Source organism: Balearica regulorum, chromosome 5, assembly GCF_011004875.1.
Source record: "Balearica regulorum gibbericeps isolate bBalReg1 chromosome 5, bBalReg1.pri, whole genome shotgun sequence".
NCBI lineage: Eukaryota > Metazoa > Chordata > Aves > Gruiformes > Gruidae > Balearica > Balearica regulorum.
The window spans coordinates 66,510,755-66,531,300 of NC_046188.1; the positions used below are offsets into that span (position 1 = coordinate 66,510,755).

The 20,546-nt window shown below is 40.3% G+C and overlaps 1 protein-coding gene across 1 annotated transcript in view; it reads right to left on the reverse strand.

The window, feature by feature from the left end:
• Positions 1-20,314, reverse strand: part of PRMT3 (protein arginine methyltransferase 3) — a 59,777-nt gene extending 39,463 nt beyond the window's left edge. The window contains exons 1-9 of the mRNA XM_075755363.1: positions 20,232-20,314; positions 19,959-20,091; positions 19,209-19,291; positions 17,857-17,906; positions 16,433-16,535; positions 15,375-15,528; positions 11,914-12,055; positions 8,707-8,772; positions 2,535-2,656 (exon numbers count right to left, since the gene is read on the reverse strand). Coding sequence (XP_075611478.1) covers positions 2,535-2,656; positions 8,707-8,772; positions 11,914-12,055; positions 15,375-15,528; positions 16,433-16,535; positions 17,857-17,906; positions 19,209-19,291; positions 19,959-20,091; positions 20,232-20,265 — 887 coding nt within the window. The 5' untranslated portion in view covers positions 20,266-20,314. The remainder of the gene's footprint in view (positions 1-2,534; positions 2,657-8,706; positions 8,773-11,913; positions 12,056-15,374; positions 15,529-16,432; positions 16,536-17,856; positions 17,907-19,208; positions 19,292-19,958; positions 20,092-20,231) is intronic.
• Between the last annotated feature and the right edge of the window lie 232 nt (positions 20,315-20,546).

Sequence of the window (20,546 nt, forward strand, 5' to 3'; positions counted from 1 at the left end):
AAGTGGCAATCCATCACTCTCAAGAGAGAGAGTTTAAGAGTTTTGATTTGTTGTTTTTCTTAAAGGCTTGCCCTTCTCCTCACCAAAGGTAATACGTGTTGGCTGATACCGATATCCTCCTCTAAGTATAAACAACATAAAGGACTTCTTGTGCACTTGTTGAAAGACATGAACAATCCTAAGTTTGTCATCTAGTATATTAGAAATAAAACACCATTTCACATTTGTAACCACCCTGCAGACATCATGGACTCCTGGGAAAAGTTCTCTTTAGCGAACAAGTTCTTGTGCCCTAAAAGCGTTTTGGTCGAAGTTGCACCTAATGCTTAACATGGTACTTTTCTTAAATAGGCATTTATTTAATAAATAATTTTACAGCATCCAAGCGTGCAGTGTTGCATCTTTTATGTGTGAAGCGGTATCTAACCAAAAACTTCTGCCTAGACAACCTTATTTCTGTACAATTTAAGCTCGCATAAAAACCATCAATCCCAAATTCCTCAGTACCTACCTTGACTTTCTTTTCCACAGTTGGTCCTACAAAAACGACCAAACCAAAAAAACCTGACACACCTCAGCTATCAACAATACACATTTTCACCTACATTTCTCCTACCTCGTGCTAGGAAATACTTCAAGTCTTCAGATGCCATTGCTTCATTTTTACATATACTCACAGTGTCCCACAAGATCTTCTATAGGTAAATTAGTGAAATGTGGAGCGGATAAATTAACCACTAGATGAGCAGAAAGCTGTGTAGATCATGAGGTTTAAGAGGTGAAAGGAGAAGTACAAAGTCTTACTGGTAGCTGGGAACCAGAGGTGTCCCTCAGGGTTCAGTGCTAGTTCTGATACTAATTAACACCTTTATTAGTGACCTAATGGGACAGAATGCACCCTCAGCAAGTCTGTGGGTGAGGACCCACACAGGAGAGCAGTTGGTATGCGAAAGGGTAGGGCTGCTATTCAGAGGGATCTCAGACTGTAGAAATGGGCTGACGGGAACCTCAGAGATCCAGCAAAGGCAAAGACGACAACCAGCACCTTGGCTGGAATAACCCCACGAAACAGTACAAATTGGTTCCTGCGGGTCAGAAATCAGGTCTGCTTGCTATTCCCACCCTGCCCCGATGAGGGACGGGGTGAACAAGTTGAGCCTAAGTCAGCCGTGTGCCCTTGTAACAGCAGAACAAGGAAAGCGATCTTACCCCTCAATTTGACACTTCCAAAACCGCACCTGGAGTACAGTTGTACAGTGACCAGTTGTGGGCTCCCCAGTACGAGCCAGACATTGACACACCAGAGCAAGTCCAGTGAAGGGGCCACCAGGATGACGGGAGAAGCTGAGAGAACTGGGTTTGGTCAGTTAAGGGATGGGTTTCTGATGTCTGCCTCTGTCTAGCGGAAGGGTGAAGAGAAGACAGAGCCAAGCTCTTCTCTTCTATCGCAGGGACTGGATGACAGGCAACAGACACAAACTGAAACAATGGATTGGGGGTTGTTTGGGTTTTGGTTGTGGGGGTTTTTTTGTTTACCTTCCCTTCCCATCCCATCCCCCCAAACTATAGACAATATTACAGTGCAATGGTAATCACATTCCAACTAGCATGAAAACCAGAGGTCAGTAAGTTTCTAAAGGAACAAAACAAAGGGTAATAGACATCTACTAGTCTCACAGAGTCCCTTAAATATACCAATGTGCAGAGAACCTTACTAGAGAAAGGTTTTCCACAAGTTAAAACTTAAATACCATATAATTATAAAAACAAGCTACATTACATCTTTTTATGTGCTAAAATTGGTAAAAATTAACTCATGCATGACAAGTTTTGTTTAAAAAACAGCATAGTTCCAACATGATCTTATATATACATTTAGATGAATTGAGTAAAAGTTGTTTAATTTTCAACACAGAAAAATAAATTTTCTATAAAAACGTCTGTATTTCTGTAGTTCTAATTTCTATACTTCTATAAAATACTTTCTATAAAGTTAATTTTCTATAACATAGAAAATTAAATTACAGAAATTATATCATTATTTAAAATTCCTATATAGAAATAAAAAATTAAAAAACTATACACACACATTTAAACAACTTTTACTGGGTTTATCTAAATCAGAACTGTTTCTTTAACTCACAGTAGTGCAGCCAGGAAAAGTTTCTCGCATCTTCTTGCAACATGTCTCAACCCTGATGTATGTTGTCCAAAGATGTACAATTTTATCACTACAACATTTAAAGCGTAAGAATGGAAAATGGACTGGCAGCAGTCAGGTGGAGACTGTCTGCAGCAAGGCAGCACCGGCCACATGCTAATATTAGGAGGAAGGTCTGGGAAACATCCTGCCTTAACTACACCCTGTTTTAATTACCCCTACACCAGAGGAGCAAACAACTTTACTGCGCATCAGAATCTGCGTTAATTCTTAGGACAAATAAAACACCCTGAGTGATAGGTGATCATTAACTAGTAAGAGCATTTTAATAACTTTTTACAGCAGTATTTACCATACTTGGAACTCTTCCTACCTAATGATGTCCATGGCCTGATAGACGATTTCAGACTGGTCAACTCCAATCACTCTCTTCGCGCCTGCTTTGGCGGCGAACATGGAGAGTATTCCAGTTCCACAGCCAACATCCAAAACCACCTGAAACAAATAAAGGGAGGTAAAAATAAACATCTTATGTCCCTTGCTATGATTTTTCTCCACATCTTTCTACATCAGTGAGATACCATACCCTAACAGAAGGAACAAATGGTAGCATCAAGTCTTACTATTACGTTAGATATAGTATAGAGATACCCAAGTCAAACTGCAATTCTAACTCCGGATCTTCTGCTGCCTTCTACAGACAATGAAGGAGACTAGCTCCAGCCGCAGACGAACTCAGTCACAGGGGAAACAATCACAAGCGAGTATTGGGGCAACAACTAAAAGTTACATGAATAGGAGAAACAGGAAAGTATAGCTCGAGCAATATTAATCAGTGAATCACTAACAATTGGATTTAGCACTGAAAAAAACCTACTCTAACTGCAGTTTCTCATTAGGATTTTATTGATAAACTTAAATAAAGAATCCTCGGCTAGAAATGGCCACAGTGCCTCAAAACAGCTATGGCTCAAGATGACTGAATTTCAAAATGGTAACTTGGCACAGCTTTAACACTTGGAAATATTGTCTGTTTAGCACTATTTATAATCAAAATAGGACCAAAAAAATCCAGGAAGATGGGATCCCTAAGTTTTCATGGAAGTAGAATAAACATCATCACTACACTTGGAAAAAAGTACACTCGACATAGTAACGAGACTTACGCAAATGCTTGCTTTTGATATCTCATACATTAGCTACTGTAGGAAGACTGAAAGGTTTAAAAATGCAAAGCAACTCAGAAAATAGTACTAAATATATTAATTAGTACAGTGCAGCCAGCAGCACTGAACTTCATAAAGCAGAGATTTTACCAAGCAGCCTTGTTCAGGCCTCAGTATCATCACAATAATAGTATTTTTCTTCTAACAGCTAGAAACTTCTCAACAGCTTAAACACTTTTAATCTTGAATGTCCCACAGCAGAATTTTAAGCTATGAGTTTCACATTTGCTGTTTTCACAAAAACAGAGAATATTTGAGGTTCAAAGGGACCTCTGGAGATCACTTAGTCCACCTCCCTGCTCAAAGCAGAGTCAACTAAGGCAGACTGCTCAGGACCACATTCAGACGGCTTCTGAGTATCTCCAAGGATGGAGACTCCACAACCTCTCTGGACAACCTGTGTCGGTGTTCAGTTGCCCTCACAGTAAAAAAGTGTTTCCTGATGTTTAAAGGCGATTGCCTGGAGCTCAATCTGTGCTCACTGCTTCTTGATCTGTCCCTAAGCAGCACTGAGAAGAGTCTGGCTCCACGTCCTTTACACCCCCCCCCCCCCCCCCGCCCCAGGCATTTATACACACTGACCAGATCCCTCCTGAACCTTCTCTTCTCCAGACAAAACCACCCCAACTCTTTCAGCCTCTCCCGATATCACAGATGCTCCAGTCCCTTCACCATCTTTGCGGTCTTTCACTGAACTCACTCCAGGACACTCATCTCACTCTTGCACTGGGGAACCCAGGACTCGGCACAGCACTCCAGAAGTCATCTCCCTGGGGTACAAGAGAAGGTTCACCTCTCCTGACCTGCTGGTGACAAGTCATCTTACTAATGCAGCCCAGAAGGCTGGTTAGCTGTCTTTGCCACAAGAGTGTGGGTTGCTGGCTCATGGTCAACTTGGTGTTAACCAGGTCCCCCAAATTCTTCCCTGCAATGGTGCTTTCCAGCCAGTAGACTCCCAGTCTCCGTGGATGTGTGGGGTTATTCTTCCCTCTCCTCTGCCGGGTTTTGCGTTGCCCTTTGATTGCCCCGAGCCCTGTGCACAGGACCTTCGTGGGCCCATTTCTCCAGCCTATGGAAGTTCTTCCGAATGGCAGCACAGCCACGTGGTGCATCAAGCACTCCTCCCGGTTTTGCACCATCGGCAAATTTGCTGAGGGTACATTCTGTTGCACTGGCCAGATCATCAGCAGTCTTATTGTTAGATTTCTGCCTAATGTAATTAAGCTTTACTAACGGTGTTTAAAATTTCTAAGCGCTAAACCCAAAAACATTCTGAAATCTGAAAAATCAAGAAGTTTCCTAAACACTACATACAGTCACTCGTATCACACGTAGCACTTAAGCATTAACAAGAGTCAGAACTGTAAAGACAGACTTCCGTTTCCATACAAGAGACCTAAACAAAAGAGTAAGGACAACTTAAACAATTCTAAGACAACAGGAACATTGAGTCAGAATTACACTAGTCATAAAAATAATCTATTAGAAAGGAAAATTAACTTGTTTCACTGTCTCTCCTTAGCACAGCATCCAATGTTCTAAAGGCTGTCCTCACCACTTTTATGACTTTTTTTTTTCCAAAGGTGGCATCAAATCACTCAGTAATCAATCCCACACTTGAGAATTATAACCACATTTTAAAAAATATTTCAAGGCAATGATGCACCTACTGACAAACATTTTAGCTTATGAGCTGTTGAGCATTCTTGCTCTGGCACAACAAAAACTTGCATGTGTACTTTTAAATTTCACCTGACAGTATCAAAGTAAATACTTCAATGTTCTGCACGTTAGGTCTGCTTGCCTTCCCTTGCATACATTTTTTTACATTCTGATGATGGATACAGAACAATGATTCTGAAGCCAGCAGGAAATAAAATAGCTGTTTATTCTTAGCAGCACAGTATAAGTCAGCTTCTGCTCTGATGTACTGGGAAGCAATGATTGAAGAGTTGACTGTCACCTGTCTTGATAGAGCAACTTACAATCTCAAATCAGACTAAAAATTATTAGCGTGATGAATTTTTTACATCTTGTGTAGAGGCTGGCCACAGGAGTTGTGGACAGAGTTACCTGTTCCACTTGGAACTCTTTGCAGCTACGTTCCAATTCTGCAACTCACTCACAAGTTAGATATGAGTATGCAATGGCTACAGAAATCCCCAGGCTGAAGTCTTCTGGAGACAGGAATAGAAAGTAAAAATCAATGTTCTCGCAGCTGCTGAAATCTCATGCCCCCCTAACATCATCTATTCTAACACTTCACCCGTGGTAGTTAACAAAATTGCTGAGCCATGAAAGCTGGAAGTCAGAGCCAAAAATAAACCTCTGTGAAAGAACGATTTTGATGTATAGTTGCATGAAAGAGAGCAATCACCACAAATTGGAAAAAAATCAGAACAGACACCACTTTGGACAGCTGCCCTGGTCACTTAAAAACCCAGATGGAACTCATCTAGCCTTAGGCAGGGGAGAGGGGTGGAGAAAAAGGCACGGCAGAGAAAATATACAAGCTGGAACACATCTGAGGAAGGGAAAGACAAGCATAATGATCACCAATTAGCCTAAGGACAAGGGTCTACAGCTAACACATTCTTGCAGTGATCACATATGGCCTCTCACCAGAGATCTGGAGCAGCTGGACTAGCGATTTGCCTATACCATAACATACCCCAGCATCGCATCCTTCTCTGTAGTCTTATCAAAAACTGATATTCTATTTTCAGCAAGAGAAAAAAAATTATTTCAAATTCAGAAAAAAACAGGAGGTCAGGTAATTTGGCCAATTAAATTAATTCCATCAATGAATTTTTAGTAGGAACAATGTTTAAAACCTCAATTTTTTCCCCCTCAATATAGCACTGATGACCGCCTCAGACTTCTACAACAAAAACTAAGCACGGCAATAGAGTTTTTCTAACCAATCGTTTTTCCACCAAAAAATACTCTTGCTGTAAAATAGATTACATTTCCATTTACTGAGTAAGGCCGCCTTAACTACTCCTGCTAGGTAATTTAAATTGTCCTATTTTCATCTCAAGTGCATCTGACAGGTTGAAAATAAAGTCAACAAGCAAGATTCATTCAGGTTTTAATAATTTCTTTAGAAAGCTGAGAGAGAACAAATGGGCTAGTTCTGAATAAAGCATCCCTAATAAAGAAAACCTAGGTAATTCTGTTATCATGTTACCCTACAATCACACCTCTTTGAGATACTGCAGATTTGCATCAAAAGCTAGAACCATCAATTAAGCTCTTTCAACAAGCTCCTCCCAACCCACCTCACAGATCTCCTTTCACAAACGACAAAAAGCATCACCATGTACTTTCTAAGGAGAAATACCATATGGGAGTTCTAGGAAATACGGTATCAGACTTCTACTCACTTCTTTATTTTTTAAATTGTAATCAAACTTTAAGGGAAAACAGCCTACTTCCTCAAGTCGGAAGTTTCAACTCATGAACACGGTTCTGAGAGCATCATACGATACATGAATTAAGCAAACCATCTTAACAGTTCCTTCAGCAGGGGTCTGTAACAGATGTCACTTCAAAGCTAGATCTCTGAAAAAAATCCCATATATTCTCCATAACAGCCTACCAAGTGAAAGCTACATCAACATTTAGTCAGACACAGAAGCAAAGTGGGACACTGGTCACCTGGATAGAAGCTGTTGGGAACTCAAAGCAACTGAGAATCTTCCTTTCCCATCAACTTCAACACACTATGATGGGTTTGGATACACTATGAATTTGAGGCAAGAGATATCTCGATCAAAAAACCTGCCGTAAAAACACTGAGTTCAGAAACCACTTTGTAGATGTTGCGATAATAGACAAGCTTTTCTTTAGAAGTTTAACGCTTTCACATGAAGTAAAAACACATTTTCTAGCCTATTCCTGAGCAAGCGCATCTACAGCCAGGGTTGAAGCAATGATGTCTGTAACAGTTCATCTGCGTTTTGTTTCGAATGTCACCAATATGTCCCTACAGCAGAAAAGAAATACAACCAAGTCTGAAAAATTACTGTTCCACTAGGACATACATTCCATGTAACTTAAGATCAGTCTTACTCTGCGAAAGCCTGCAGTTATCAATTTTAGGGGCATCTGTGAAACTAAATTTCTCCCAAAAAAGTTTTCTTTCCTTTATTGATCTTTCTGTTTTGTTGGATGAGCCGCCCAGCTACGCGGTCACCCACCCACATCTTTTAAGTAGCTGGCAGTGTTCTACAACACTTTTGCTTGTTCCCTCATTATAACTAAAGAGCTTAGAAATGCGTAGTAGAAACAAGCTTGTGACGTGGATTGGAGCAAAAAGGAAGAAAACTCTTTTCCTAGTATTTTTCTGCTGTAGTTGCCATAAGAAAACTGAGGAAAGACACACAAAGAGTATGCACTATCTACCTTGAAATACCTCCCGCCTAGGACAAAACCTTATCTAGCACAATTTCCAAGTGAGGAACTATCAGATGGGTGCACTTTTATTACTTCCACAACTATTCTGAAGCCTTGTATTATCACTTATTAACAGTGTCTCAATCAAAACCAAAATAAAAATGAACAGTGATTGCCTTCCATAAACCTAGACATCCTAGTTTCACATTAAGAAATAACTACACACAGCTGAAGAATGGTAAGCACTAAGGAGAGGAAAGCTAATCCAGAACAGAAGGCTGCACAGCATAACTTGGAACACAACAAACTCGTCAGAAATAACCAGCAGACACAGAGAAGAGGAAGATCATGACTGTGCAGGGGTCATAATCACGCTAAGATCATAAACAAACGTCAGTGCAATCTCTCCTCGCTACAAGTGAAATACTAGCTCCTGGTTCCAAGTCCCTTAATAATAACAACCTAGTCTGGAGAGATTAACCAACTCTAATTCCACAAATCAGTTGTGTATGAATTCTTCCCCAGTTCTAATTACACAGTGCTTCTAGGATGTTTTTACTGTACCAGGCACAACTTGAAATTCACTTGAATTCTGGGAAAGAGGCCCTCTTAAGATAGATTCCACTTAATATACTGGACAAGAAAGGCTCAACTTAACCCCGCCAACATAATTAATGAACATCCCGACATGGCACACAGAACAGTAACAACAGCGATCAGCACTTCTCTTATCAGCACTTTGCACCCTCCAGCAGCTGAATAGCACTCTACCACCTAATAAAGCCACAGTACATTAAATCAAATCTTGTCAGTGTGATATTGCATTCCCAAAGCTACAAAGTAGCCAACCTGAAGGACTTCTACCACTTGAGAAAAAATAAAGCACAGAAATTATTCTATTTTCTGAGCTATTTTACCTACCTTGTCCTTGAAGATATGTGAGTTTTGATAGATGAAGTCACGATAGCTTTCTGTACGCACTTTATCCTAGGTTTAAAGAATAAAAACAACGTTCACTTTTTCTACTTACATACAGTACATCGTTCAAAAAACCTGAGAAACTTGCTTTTTAACTTGGCCTAAAGCTGGTTTGTGGCTACTGTACTTAAAAAGGGCTCTGCAATCATGACACTTCCCATACGACATTCTTTCAGAATTTATTGTCTTTGCCAGTGAAGCCAGCTGAGCCTCTGGAGAAAAAATAAGAAATCAGCTTATACTTTTCTGACCTGCTGCATTTGGTTTTGGATGTTTCAAAGTTCTTAATACCTCTTCACCACTTTCCCGGAACAGCAGTGATAGAGCGGCAATACTACATCAACTTTACACAACAACCTTCTATACAATAGTAAAAATTTGAGTCATGAGCTCATAAAATGTTTTGTACCATTTTATTCTCTGACACTCCTATGACACACAGAGATTCCTTCAAAAAAAAAAAAGTTACGAATCAGATTAACCTTTTCTATCTCTGAACAAAGTGCAAATTTGGAAACCTGAGAACAAATTAGTAATTGAAGTTGTACAGCCCATTCTATGGAAGCCCAATATAATAAATAAACTTAACTGTAATACAACATGACCTGAGAAGCTGGAATGTTTACCAACATGTAACTAAACATTTATAGTATCTTAGTATATGACAGCTAGCAGTACAGCTCAATCTGCCGGCAAAGTAATATATTAGAACACTGATTCTCTTAATGTGCATCAGGAGGTAAACAAATCGACAGCCAAGTATAGGTTTTGGAATTGCTATGCAGTTCAAGTGTTAGAGCAAAGTAAAAGAAAAATTTTAAGCAATTTTTATCTAGTAAAGACAAGTCTATAAATAATACTGAAGTATAAAATCCAACTGCTTATATTTAAGTTAACATTTTTCTACTATGGCAGGTAAGAATTTTTAGAAACAATGCGGAAACTAAAGAAATTTTCTCTAGTGAGAAATAACAAAGTCTACTTCATTAGAAAAGCAAGATCAGAAACAGAGACTGAAAACAAAGGATGTGTTCATAAAAATTCTGGAGACAAAACAAATTATTCTGAGGCTTGAAAATCCTAAAATCCAGTTTTAAGTTTAGGAGGATTATCACAGACACACAGAGCCCAAAGAAACAATTAGGGATGATTTTAGAAAATTGTACTTTAAAATTTTACATAATTAACATGAATAAAAAAAAAAATCAGGATCCTTTAAAATTATATTGGTTTACTATGACGTTATTATATTCAGAGCAACTATTTTTAGTACTTCACCCCTACTGCAGTATAATAGGATTTGCTGAAACAACTAAAAAAGTTAAAAAAAAAAAAGAAAATCAGAAGGTTCAGTGTCAGTCAAGCAGGCAGTCAGCTGGAAAGCTTCCAGCCTTACAGCCTGCCCACTCGCATTGCCTCAGCACTGCCCCAACTTAATCAATACAATTCTAGCTGCCGTCTCTACTATACGCACTGCTGCTCGAGTAAGCCACGGTCACTCACTTCAGGTCTCTCCAGTCATCAATTCCATTCTCTCACTCGCCGTTTCAATGTAATGCTTTTTTTTTGTTTTGGTTTTAGATAAAATGGTAAGGAAATTTATTAAGATGATAGTCGAGAAATTCTTGAGCAAAAAACCAGAACACGGTAAACACTAGCCTTTTGGCCAGTGTAAAGTAGCAATACTCTTCCCCCATTTCTGAAGTATTTGCAGGAAAAATATCCCCAAGAAATTCAAACTTCATCCTACCACTACCAGGTGTAGGAAAAAAAGGTTTCAAAACTGAACAGTGTCAGAAACAGACTTAAAATTCAGACAGCAAGTATCCTTTCTTAAAAGTTTCAGTGTAGCAAACCACTGTATTTATCTAAGGTAGAAAAAAAATAATCACAGTGAATGCCTAGCATATAGGACAAAAATCAACGCACACATGAGAAAAACCAATTGTTTTCCTATGATTAGGAAAGTCAAAAGTCTTCTGAAAAGCATTCTGACAAACATCCTTTGAAACCAATAAAATACGATACTGTGCCAATCTCCTTGTGCAGAGATGTAGAAATATTATAAAGTCTATTAGCAAACAGAAAGGCTTCCTCATCCTATAGCCTATACCACCTCAAACAGCAACTTTACACAACTACAAAACCAAACTTCTATCATCTTTATCTCAAAGACAAATTACAGTTCTCTAGACTATGCATTTTGGAAAACATTCTTCTAATTCTGCAGGCATCTCTGCGTGGCTGTAAAATCCCCCCTTAAAATTAACCTCATGCTTATACTATTCTTGACACAGATTCATGTGTATTTCTACATTGGGGCCACTAAATGATTTATAAAGCAGAAAACTTTATATGCTACCTGTATGGACAAAGTCACTTCATAACTCCATATTCTATCTCTACATTAGGCAGGAATTTTATTTATTTATAAACAGTTTCATCATTTTAAGGTGTGACTTCCACAACTATAATACTTTCTCTGAAAGGAAGCATTAAGAGATTTTGATTTACAGGTCAACTAAAAGTTGCTAGGTTTTATGTTAGGGTTGGGGGGGGGGAGGGTTAACTTAAAAGGGCATATACAGGTTTGTCTTTGAATAGTTTCAAGCATTATTTTTTTATCTTTACGATAAAAGGAGCATACAATTTTGCCAACTGTTCAATGTCATGTTATCACTGCACTGAGTGAGCTACGCACAAACGCCAACAATTTCTGTTTACCTAGTGCAACAGGAAACGACAATATCTGACAAATGAGTTTGCCTAACAAATTTCAATTGTTAGGAAAACATAAACTCAATAAAAATATTCACTGTCCGTACCATGTTTTATCCTTTATCTTTTAGGCACCCAGGACAAAGCTGCTTTTGCCAAAGTAAGGTTGCTGTACGAATATTGTAACATATCTTCAAGCATATCTGCAGAGTAAATGATTTGTGTTCCTAATGCTTCCCGTAGACAGAATTAATACAAAGGAAATAAAACCGAAAAAAGATCTCTCAACCTAACTCCTAGGAAAAAACTATCACGTATAGAAAGGGTTAAAAATGCAGCTGCTCTGCAGTATATTTACGGGCACACAGCCATAAATGGCTTCTGTCTTTCCTCTTTAATCCTACTAAGATGCAGTTGAGATGACTTTCTAACCTTTAGCATCTCTTCATGTATCCCATAATGCCCATAGGAACTGAAGTAAACACCATCCTCATCCTCATGAAGGTCTGCAATGGCGCTGGACGACGAGCTGCTGCCGACATCTGTGTTCATCACAAAATCCCGTGCAAATTGTCTGTAATCAATTTGAAATATGCCCTTGAGACATGTTTATGGGACCATGAAAAGGAGGCGGGGGTAAGGGGGGAGAAGGGGCTTGAAAGATGTAAGGAATCCTTACTGCACAGGGGCTTTGACAACAATGGGACCGGCTTTAAGCGTGCACAACCTCCCTCTGCCGGCTCCTCCAGACTGCTGCACGGCCGCTCTCCATCCATCACCCTCCCGCAACGACTACCTTCGGCTTTCAACCCACAAATATCTATTTTTAAGGAGGAATTCTCTATTCTGCGCTCGCCAGTACAAAAGCTAGTACCACAGTGGCGAACACAATACATGTTTTAGGCTGTGTAATGCAGATACAGACTCAATACAACCAACACCACAAGAACTACAAGCCATGCAACACTGCATGACTAGTGAAAGGCAGAAGTACTTTAAAACCAAAGCACACCAGCGCTTAAAATTCAGTTTATTACTTTAATTCCACACTGCTTATTTTTCTCCCTCCATGGCCTTGCATTCCTAATACACACATTCTCTTCTCATTTCTCAAAGCAGTTTTGGTGACAACATACACAGATCAAGGGTTTTATCATGAAAACACAATTAAAATTTGACAAGCAAACAGCTTACACTATACCCCCAATGAAGAGAAAAAGCAAACATGTTTCAGCCAGGTAATATTCCTCCAAGGTCTACAGTCCAACATCAACAAAGCTTGCATCCTAGAGCACTCCCCAGCAGCCAAAGCTCACCTTTAACAATGGTCATACTTTCTTAAATAGAAACTTCATGTAGAGAAGCTGTAGGTAACATCTCATTACCAGTATCACCCTTACAGAACAACAAAACCCACAAACACTATTTCAGTCCTGACAGGTAAAATACTTCTCTGCTTAACTAGTTTGGGTGGCGAAGAGAAGCTGGTAAAGGACCTCGTATTAAAAGTCAGTCAATATCAGAAACTTCCTATACATACAAGGTCTCATTTTTAATATTGCTCTTCACCATGGCAGTCTGCATTTTCCTTACTTTTTGATAAATACCAAAACTATAAAAACTGAAATTTACAAAAAATAGATTCTATGACATACAATTAAGTGTAATTAGCATCTTGTAAGATTTATACCCAATTTTAAATTTATTTAAAATGGATTCAACCAATAGTTCCTCCAGCCTATGCAGGCAAGGCAAGTACCAAATGAAGTCTAGAGACTGAGCTGCCCTCTTGTCTTTTTAAAGAAGGTAAGTAAGCAAAAACCAAAAGCCATCATCTCTAAACAGGGGACAGATGGAAAAAAAGTCAGGATATACAAGCCTTGCTCTTAAATCTCTAAGTTACATCTAATGCTAAAGGTGACCTAATTTATAGAATTGTTATGAGGGTGGAGGAAAAAAAACCAGTCACTAGGCCTCCAGCTACCTGTCTGTACATCGTACCCCTTTGATTCTCATAATTCTACAAGTCTACTCGGTCTAGCAAACTTGGAAAAACACTTCCCCAGAAATTATTTCACAGTCAACTAGTGGGCGTCCTCATACTGTTATTCAAGGGCTCAGAAGGCAACAAACTCCAGGGAGCTGCATGACTGATCCTCAACAGGCAGTCATTAAAAAACCTAAAGTACTTTTTCCACATCTTGAAGAGCAAGAACTACATGATACAGTCACATTGTAACTGAAAGAAGTTACAGTTACTCAGCCTCCCAAGACATCTTTGTAGATTGGTATAGCATGAGAAAACTCCTGGACCTAACTTTTTTTACTCCACAACTTGAAGTCAGCCAACCAGCCTGCTAAATACCGGTATAAACCTATTTCCATGACAAAACCCAGTAGAAAACCAGATAAGATTTAGGTCCTGTATACCACTCTTGCTCCACATCAGGCTTCCAAGCTATCTTTATTTCGCAGACATTCACCTGAAAGGACCCACCTGTACATGGTCTCTTTCAATGGAGTAACCTCCAGCATGGATCAGTATCACTATTCGATTACAGCATCTAGGCTACTACCATGCTACTAGTTCATCCGTCCATAATTTAAAACTGTGTTGCTTCATCAGATCTACATCTGGCTATTTTTGTTGCCAGCTGATCCCTGCTGAATTGAAGAGCCTGCATCGACAAAGAACACTTAAAGGCTCCCTTTTACAACAGCAACTAATTTGATATACTAACCTCAAAAAGAAATCTATGTAAGCCTGACTGAAGTTTAGAGAGCTGAAAAGAAATTGCAACTGATGACCTGAAAAGTTTTTTCTTTCTTTTAAAGAATAAGACAAGATACAGAAAACCCCCAAGTTTTCCAAGTACGATGACAAATTTCTCTCATTCTTATTCTTTATGATGAATTAACGCATAATGTACAGAAGAGTACTGTATGCTATAAAGTATGATCTGCAAAAGTTAAACCCAGCCCAAGACAAAACTATTTATTTTTGACATGTGTAATTGTTCACAGCTAGTAGGATCTGAAGAAACCCACGAATTTTTTTTGGTATGCTTAGTTACTAACAACATCCAGCGTGTACTCCCAAAACATACAACGAACCCTCAAATGTATTTTACAAAACAGGGGGTTTGCTGCTTTACTTTTCCACAAAAGAACATTAATTCCAAGTCTCTTAAATACGATTTCCATTCTTCAGTGCCCAATCAGTGTGACTTTGAAGTGACACGTTCATATGCAATTTAATCTTATGTGACGCAAAAAGAAGTTTATATTCGCATTTTATCCATCAGTATCGTTAGTCCATGTTTTGAAGATCTCAAGATTTAGAAGTAGCATGTAGAGCTATGGGGACGTCCCAATTTCTGATTGTGATGCACTGAATATTCTTACTAGCAGAACCCACACCTCAGACTGAAGAGCTGGTTTACTAATTTCACTGAGGGTTTCTCCAAACTATAACTGGATTCTACTATTAACAATCATTGTTTGCAACCATCTCTCAAAATGTTTAGAGTCCCATATTTAATTTGTCAATACCTCTCTCTTCTCCATTGTGTACATCTTCAACATTTAAACTCATATTTAAAGGACTAACAGAAAAATGTCTAAAAAACAAAGAATGGTCTGAACCAAAATACATGTTTCTGGGCCGTGTGCTTATTTAGCTTTCCTAAGCATACTTTGCTCTTTTAATTTGTGCAGGTTTTGTGCAGTTTTTACTAATTATCAACGAGGTGAAACCCACAGTCCCAACACAAGTCATGAGTTTTATTCTGTAGTTACTTTCTACCACTTCTTTGAATTTCTATTCGTCTTTAAACATCAACATCTCACCTCACCTAAAACACAAATTAAAAAAAGAAAGTTCAAACACTTACTTCATTTTTTGAAGATCATCTTGTGCTCTAGCCAAGGCTGCTTCTGCGAGTCTTGCTCTGTGTTCCGCATGTTTTAATTGTTCAAGGAGCATCATGGTATCATTTAAACCATTAGAACACAAAACGTTTGTAGGTTCACAAAGATCATCTATATCTGATGAAAGAGGGAGGAAAACCACAAAACATCTCCCAGTCAAGCGTTGCTTCACAGCAGCTTATATACATATGATGTTTCCAGTGTTGTTGTTTTTGTCTTTGGATAACTTGTAAATGTAGTCTGCTTTACAAGGAGCATCGCTGAATTTGACAGGACTAACCACAGAATACAATACTACTCAATAAAACCAAGTATGCTAGAAGCAAGCTTGAAGTTCACAAAGCAAGTAAATCCAGAGTTCAGATTTCTTTAAATATTGGTGTTTGATTATAGATAAAAGAGATATCAGGTTTCACTCAGGTTAATTACAGTCCTATGCTCTATTTTTCCAGTTATGTTACTCTGAGACCAAGAGAGCTGTTAATGGTAAAAGGTTAGAAGGTATATAAATTTAAAATTTCTTAATAATTAGTAACTCTTAATTGTCAAACTAATTCCTTAGGCTTTTATAAAGCTTATGAACACATAAAACTCAAAAGAGCATAAGCAGAATGCATCTAGGTGAAACACTGCTTTTAACTACCAAAAGTCAGAATCAGCATTAGGTCCCATTCACACCTCTTGCTAAATTCAGCTGGTGATTTCAACAGATGTCAGTGGATTAAAAAACTAGTGCTACTGCGTTTTTGGATATAGTAAGAAGTTACTGCCCACTTACTGGGCGAAAGACTTCATTAAAAAATTTCTATTCCTTTTAATCATGGAAGACTATTTGGCCTGTGGGACTGAAACGAAGCACAGATACTTAAAATAAGATTTCAGAAGTTCAGATCACCCCCATAACCCTTCAGCAACTACAATAGCACCTCAGAAGTCTATAGCTTGGGCATTAGACAGGAGCTGATAAAGTGAAACACCACATTTACCCCACAATGCAAAATATTGAAACGTATTTATTTACCAAACTGAAGTAGGAGATCATCTTCTAGCTCTGGTTTCAAATACTCCTCTCCTTCCCAAGGCACTGGGCTGCTGAGTGAACTCAAATATGCTGCCGTTGGTTTCTAGACAGAAGGAGAGTAAGCAAGCTAAGTTTCTTTGAAAACACCAGCCCTTCAATTCCATTCAAGAAAATAAAGCAAAATCTGTTCTTCCACCCATTAAAATAAATGGGATATTACTAAAGTAGCTTTGTAGCAAAGGCCGAGAGAGATAGTACTTTGAAGCATAACCAGTGAGAACAGTGAATAAATGAACTTCTGGCTTCCATCCTGGCTATGACAGCAAGTACTCACCTTAGCATAGCGACACTACAATAATGGTGACCAGAGAATAGCACAAAACTACACCTATGAGCTAGTCCGGATTCCCAAACCCAGGAAGCTACAGGATCAAGGAATTCAAGTAGTAATTTCCTAATAGTAAAGCACCGCAGACAGATAAACATTGAAGGACCCTTTTAGGATTAGAGGAACCAAGTTTACGCAGGTGTTTGACTCTGTCAGACACGCAGCTTACAAGAGGGCTAAACAATAAAGCCAAGATACTAATCCTGCAAAGTGTTTTTACATCAACAGTGCCGTAGGGACAAATTTCAGAAATGCTGTCTTCTCTCCTGCTTGCATCTGGCCAGTTAATACTTTGTCAGAAATGGAGAAGTCAGATTCTGGACTTCAGTCTTCCCATTTCTGTGTTTACTCTGCATAGCTAGTTATGTCTTAAATAACTGAGGATTTAAGTAAATATTTGAAGATTGAACTAAGACATGCTTAATTACATAAGATGGTATTAAGTCTAAACCTAAACTTTTAAGGAACAACTAAAGAACATACTTCAAAGTCACAGAATACACAAAATATACCCAGGCCTAACTTAAAACTGCAGGGTCCCATCAGCTTTCCTGCTTCTGCTATCGTCTTAGCAAAAAATAATTTTAGATTCTGTGACCTAAAGGATCAGGTGTTATCCTTATTAACAGTTCAATGGGGGTCTGGCCAGCTCACATCCCCACTAAAGAGTCTTTTGTACCAACACGCCATGTGAGGACTGAGAAACGTCAGTTATCGAGAAGTGAGGCAATTACTGCAGTGAGACAGCAGAGTCAGAGGCCAAGATGAATTAACAAAACAGGATACTACATAGCGTGGGCTTTTTGCAAGTCTGAACATCCTCTTCTAAAAAGAGCAGAACTCAATTAAATATATTTAAAACAACTTCACATCTAAATAAACCAATTAATAGCTATTTTAATTCCTGTGATTTCATATTTCTAGAAATATAACACAAGATTTCATACAGTTATTAAACAAAGCAAATTGAAAGCACAGCATCTTGATTCCCCATTCTCCAGACACAGATTATCCAAGTGATACATGACACACCTACCTTCAACCTAACAAAGTTTATTAGTTTAACGTATCCATAAAAATCAAGTCCTGAAAATAAAGGAAGAAAAACAATGAGAGCCAGCTTGCATCACAGAAAACCCACGCGCATTTTACAATTATATGAATACTAATTACTTGTTCAATTGGCCAGCTTCCCCTCGGGGTGTACATCGTTACCTAGTGCCGTCTTCCTATCTTAAGTTTGCCATTTACATTTTTCTTCTCTTCAGGACCAAACCAGGAAATTCTCACCCTCAGGACAAATACATTTGCCACACATTAAGACTGGAACACATGTAAGGTGGCCCGCAAACAGGGATTTAATTCTTTTGCAAGCCACCACATCAGGACAGCCATATTTATCTCCTACTAGCTACCTTGCTGATATTTTAGGCTGTTGTACTCCTTCGATCATAATTTTACCTTTCTACTGAATAAAATACAAATTGCTCCCACTCGTCAAGAATATATAACAATATTAATTTAAAACTACCGCCTCGCGCAGAAATAACAGTAGTTGAAATACAATTACGTACTCCCTTCAAGAACAGTGAGGACACTGCGTAAACTCAAAATACTTTCCGTTGGATTTTATACAGAAAATAGACCAGATCTTACAATTTTACAAGCAGATTTCTAAAAGCTTTGTGTGGTTCCCATCCCCTCATCTCCCCTTTTCAGTGCACACTCTTAAAATAGCGTTTCTCCAGTACCGTTTCCTTTCCCCTGCTTTGCAGTTTTCTTCAATATGCAGTAAGATATGGATTTCAGGCTCAATAGTTTAAACCTTACCTAACTCTCCAAAGCCACCTCTCTGCTTCACATACATCCTCCTACAGGTACCTTCCTTCAGCCACCATCTTAGTGTAAACAGATGGCAGCTTCAAGCCAAAGCCAACCTTACACTTCACTTAGAATCAAACAGACAGTGGAGAACACATCGTCCTAAGATCACCTGAGGGAACGTAAGCCAAGACTGCAAAAAGCCCCTTAAAAGACACCAGCAGCACAGTCCAGCTTCTTCCCCTCTTGGTGGATGTGTCCGCTTTGGTCCCTGCTAAGCTCCTGAGCCCAACAACAGCGTCACTACTCGGGCAGGACAACAGATCAAGTAAACGGCTCTTACTCCAGCACGCAGCGGGCTGGCTCAGGTCCATCAGGGAGGCAGTGGGGACGCAGCACAAGCCAGCAGAGATCCATCTTACTTTGGTTACTAGGTGAGAACTTCACCAGTAGGTAAAGCATACGGGAAACGGCCAGCATAAAGATAACCAGAAACAAGCTAAGCTTCACAATTTTCAACAAGATACTGATACGCAGAAGGAAATGACAATTCATAATAAAACTTACCATGTTTATTGATCACGTCACAAACGTTAAATTGATGCTCTGATTTGCAATGGCAGAATACATCTTCAGCAGAACTAAACAACCTGCAATTAACAAATTATTAAATACACAGTATTAACACGCTTAGAAGTTGCAACGCTCCCATGAGCTCTGCACGCATTGTTCTGACCCGCTAGGTAACGCGTTCAGAACACATCTTTTTTACTTGTGAGAAAGGACAAACAGGCGCCTGCTTATTTGCATACCTCACAAGGCAGCTTTTCCCTTGTTTGCAAAACATTTTACAACAAAAGGTAACAAACCCGTAAGTTTTGTTTGACAAAACCACGAACCTGGTTAACTTTGAAAAAAACTCCTTGAAAGCAAAGACAACATCAAACCTGAAATGTAAGCCCTGCACGCATACAAGTTAATCTGCTGCATCAAAGTAAAGATTCTCTTCTATTTACCAGCGATGGGAAAAGATGACAGAAAAATTCAAGAGAGCAGAGGGGAATCACCTGCTTTGCGCGTTACTTCTCCCTCCTTTAGGGGGGATTTAACGGGCTTTTGGCTCTAGAAGGGCCGTATACAAGACCAACGAGCTACAGAGCGCCGTTACAAACTACCTACGGTTTATCGTGCTGACGCGGCTGCCTCCCGCAGGCCGAGTTCGGGTGCTCGCACCCCGCGGGTACGATCGCGCCTCAGGAGGCGCCGGCCGGGCGGGGGACACCCACAGCACACCGGGGGCTCCCCTCGCCTCCTCACCGGTCGCAGAAGAGGCAGCGGGTCCGCAGGCCCTCGGCGGCGGCGCCTTCCTCCTCCTCCTCCTCGTCGTCCCAGGCCTCCTCGCCGTCGGACAGCTCGGGCATCTCCTCCTCGGCGGGCGGCCCGCCGGCCCCTGTGGAGCCCGCAGCAGGGGAGCGTTACTGACCGGCGGGGAAGAAGCGGGGGGGGGGGGGGAGGTGAAGGAAGGGGAAGGAGGAGGGGAAGGAGGAAGAAGAAGAGCAGGAAGGGGGTGCGGCGCGCCCAGGGACCCACCTGCGGGACCCGCGCTCTCCGCCCGGGACCCCATGGCCCCGCCACCGCCCCACGTGCGCCGCTTCCGGGAGGCGGCCCCGCCCCTCCTGCCTACGTCAGCCCAGGGGCGGGCCCAAGACGAGAGCGCGCCCCCTGGCGGGGCCCGCCGGTCACGGCGTTAGCGTCACTGCAGGCGCCGACCGTTAGTTTTCAAACGGGCGGAGCGGCAGCAGCGCGGCCGCCCGCCGCCGCCATCTTGTGGAGGCCGAACCGCGGGGCAGGGGAAGGGAGGTGGGGGGGATGCAGCTTCCCCGTCAGCTGCCCTTCCACCTGCGC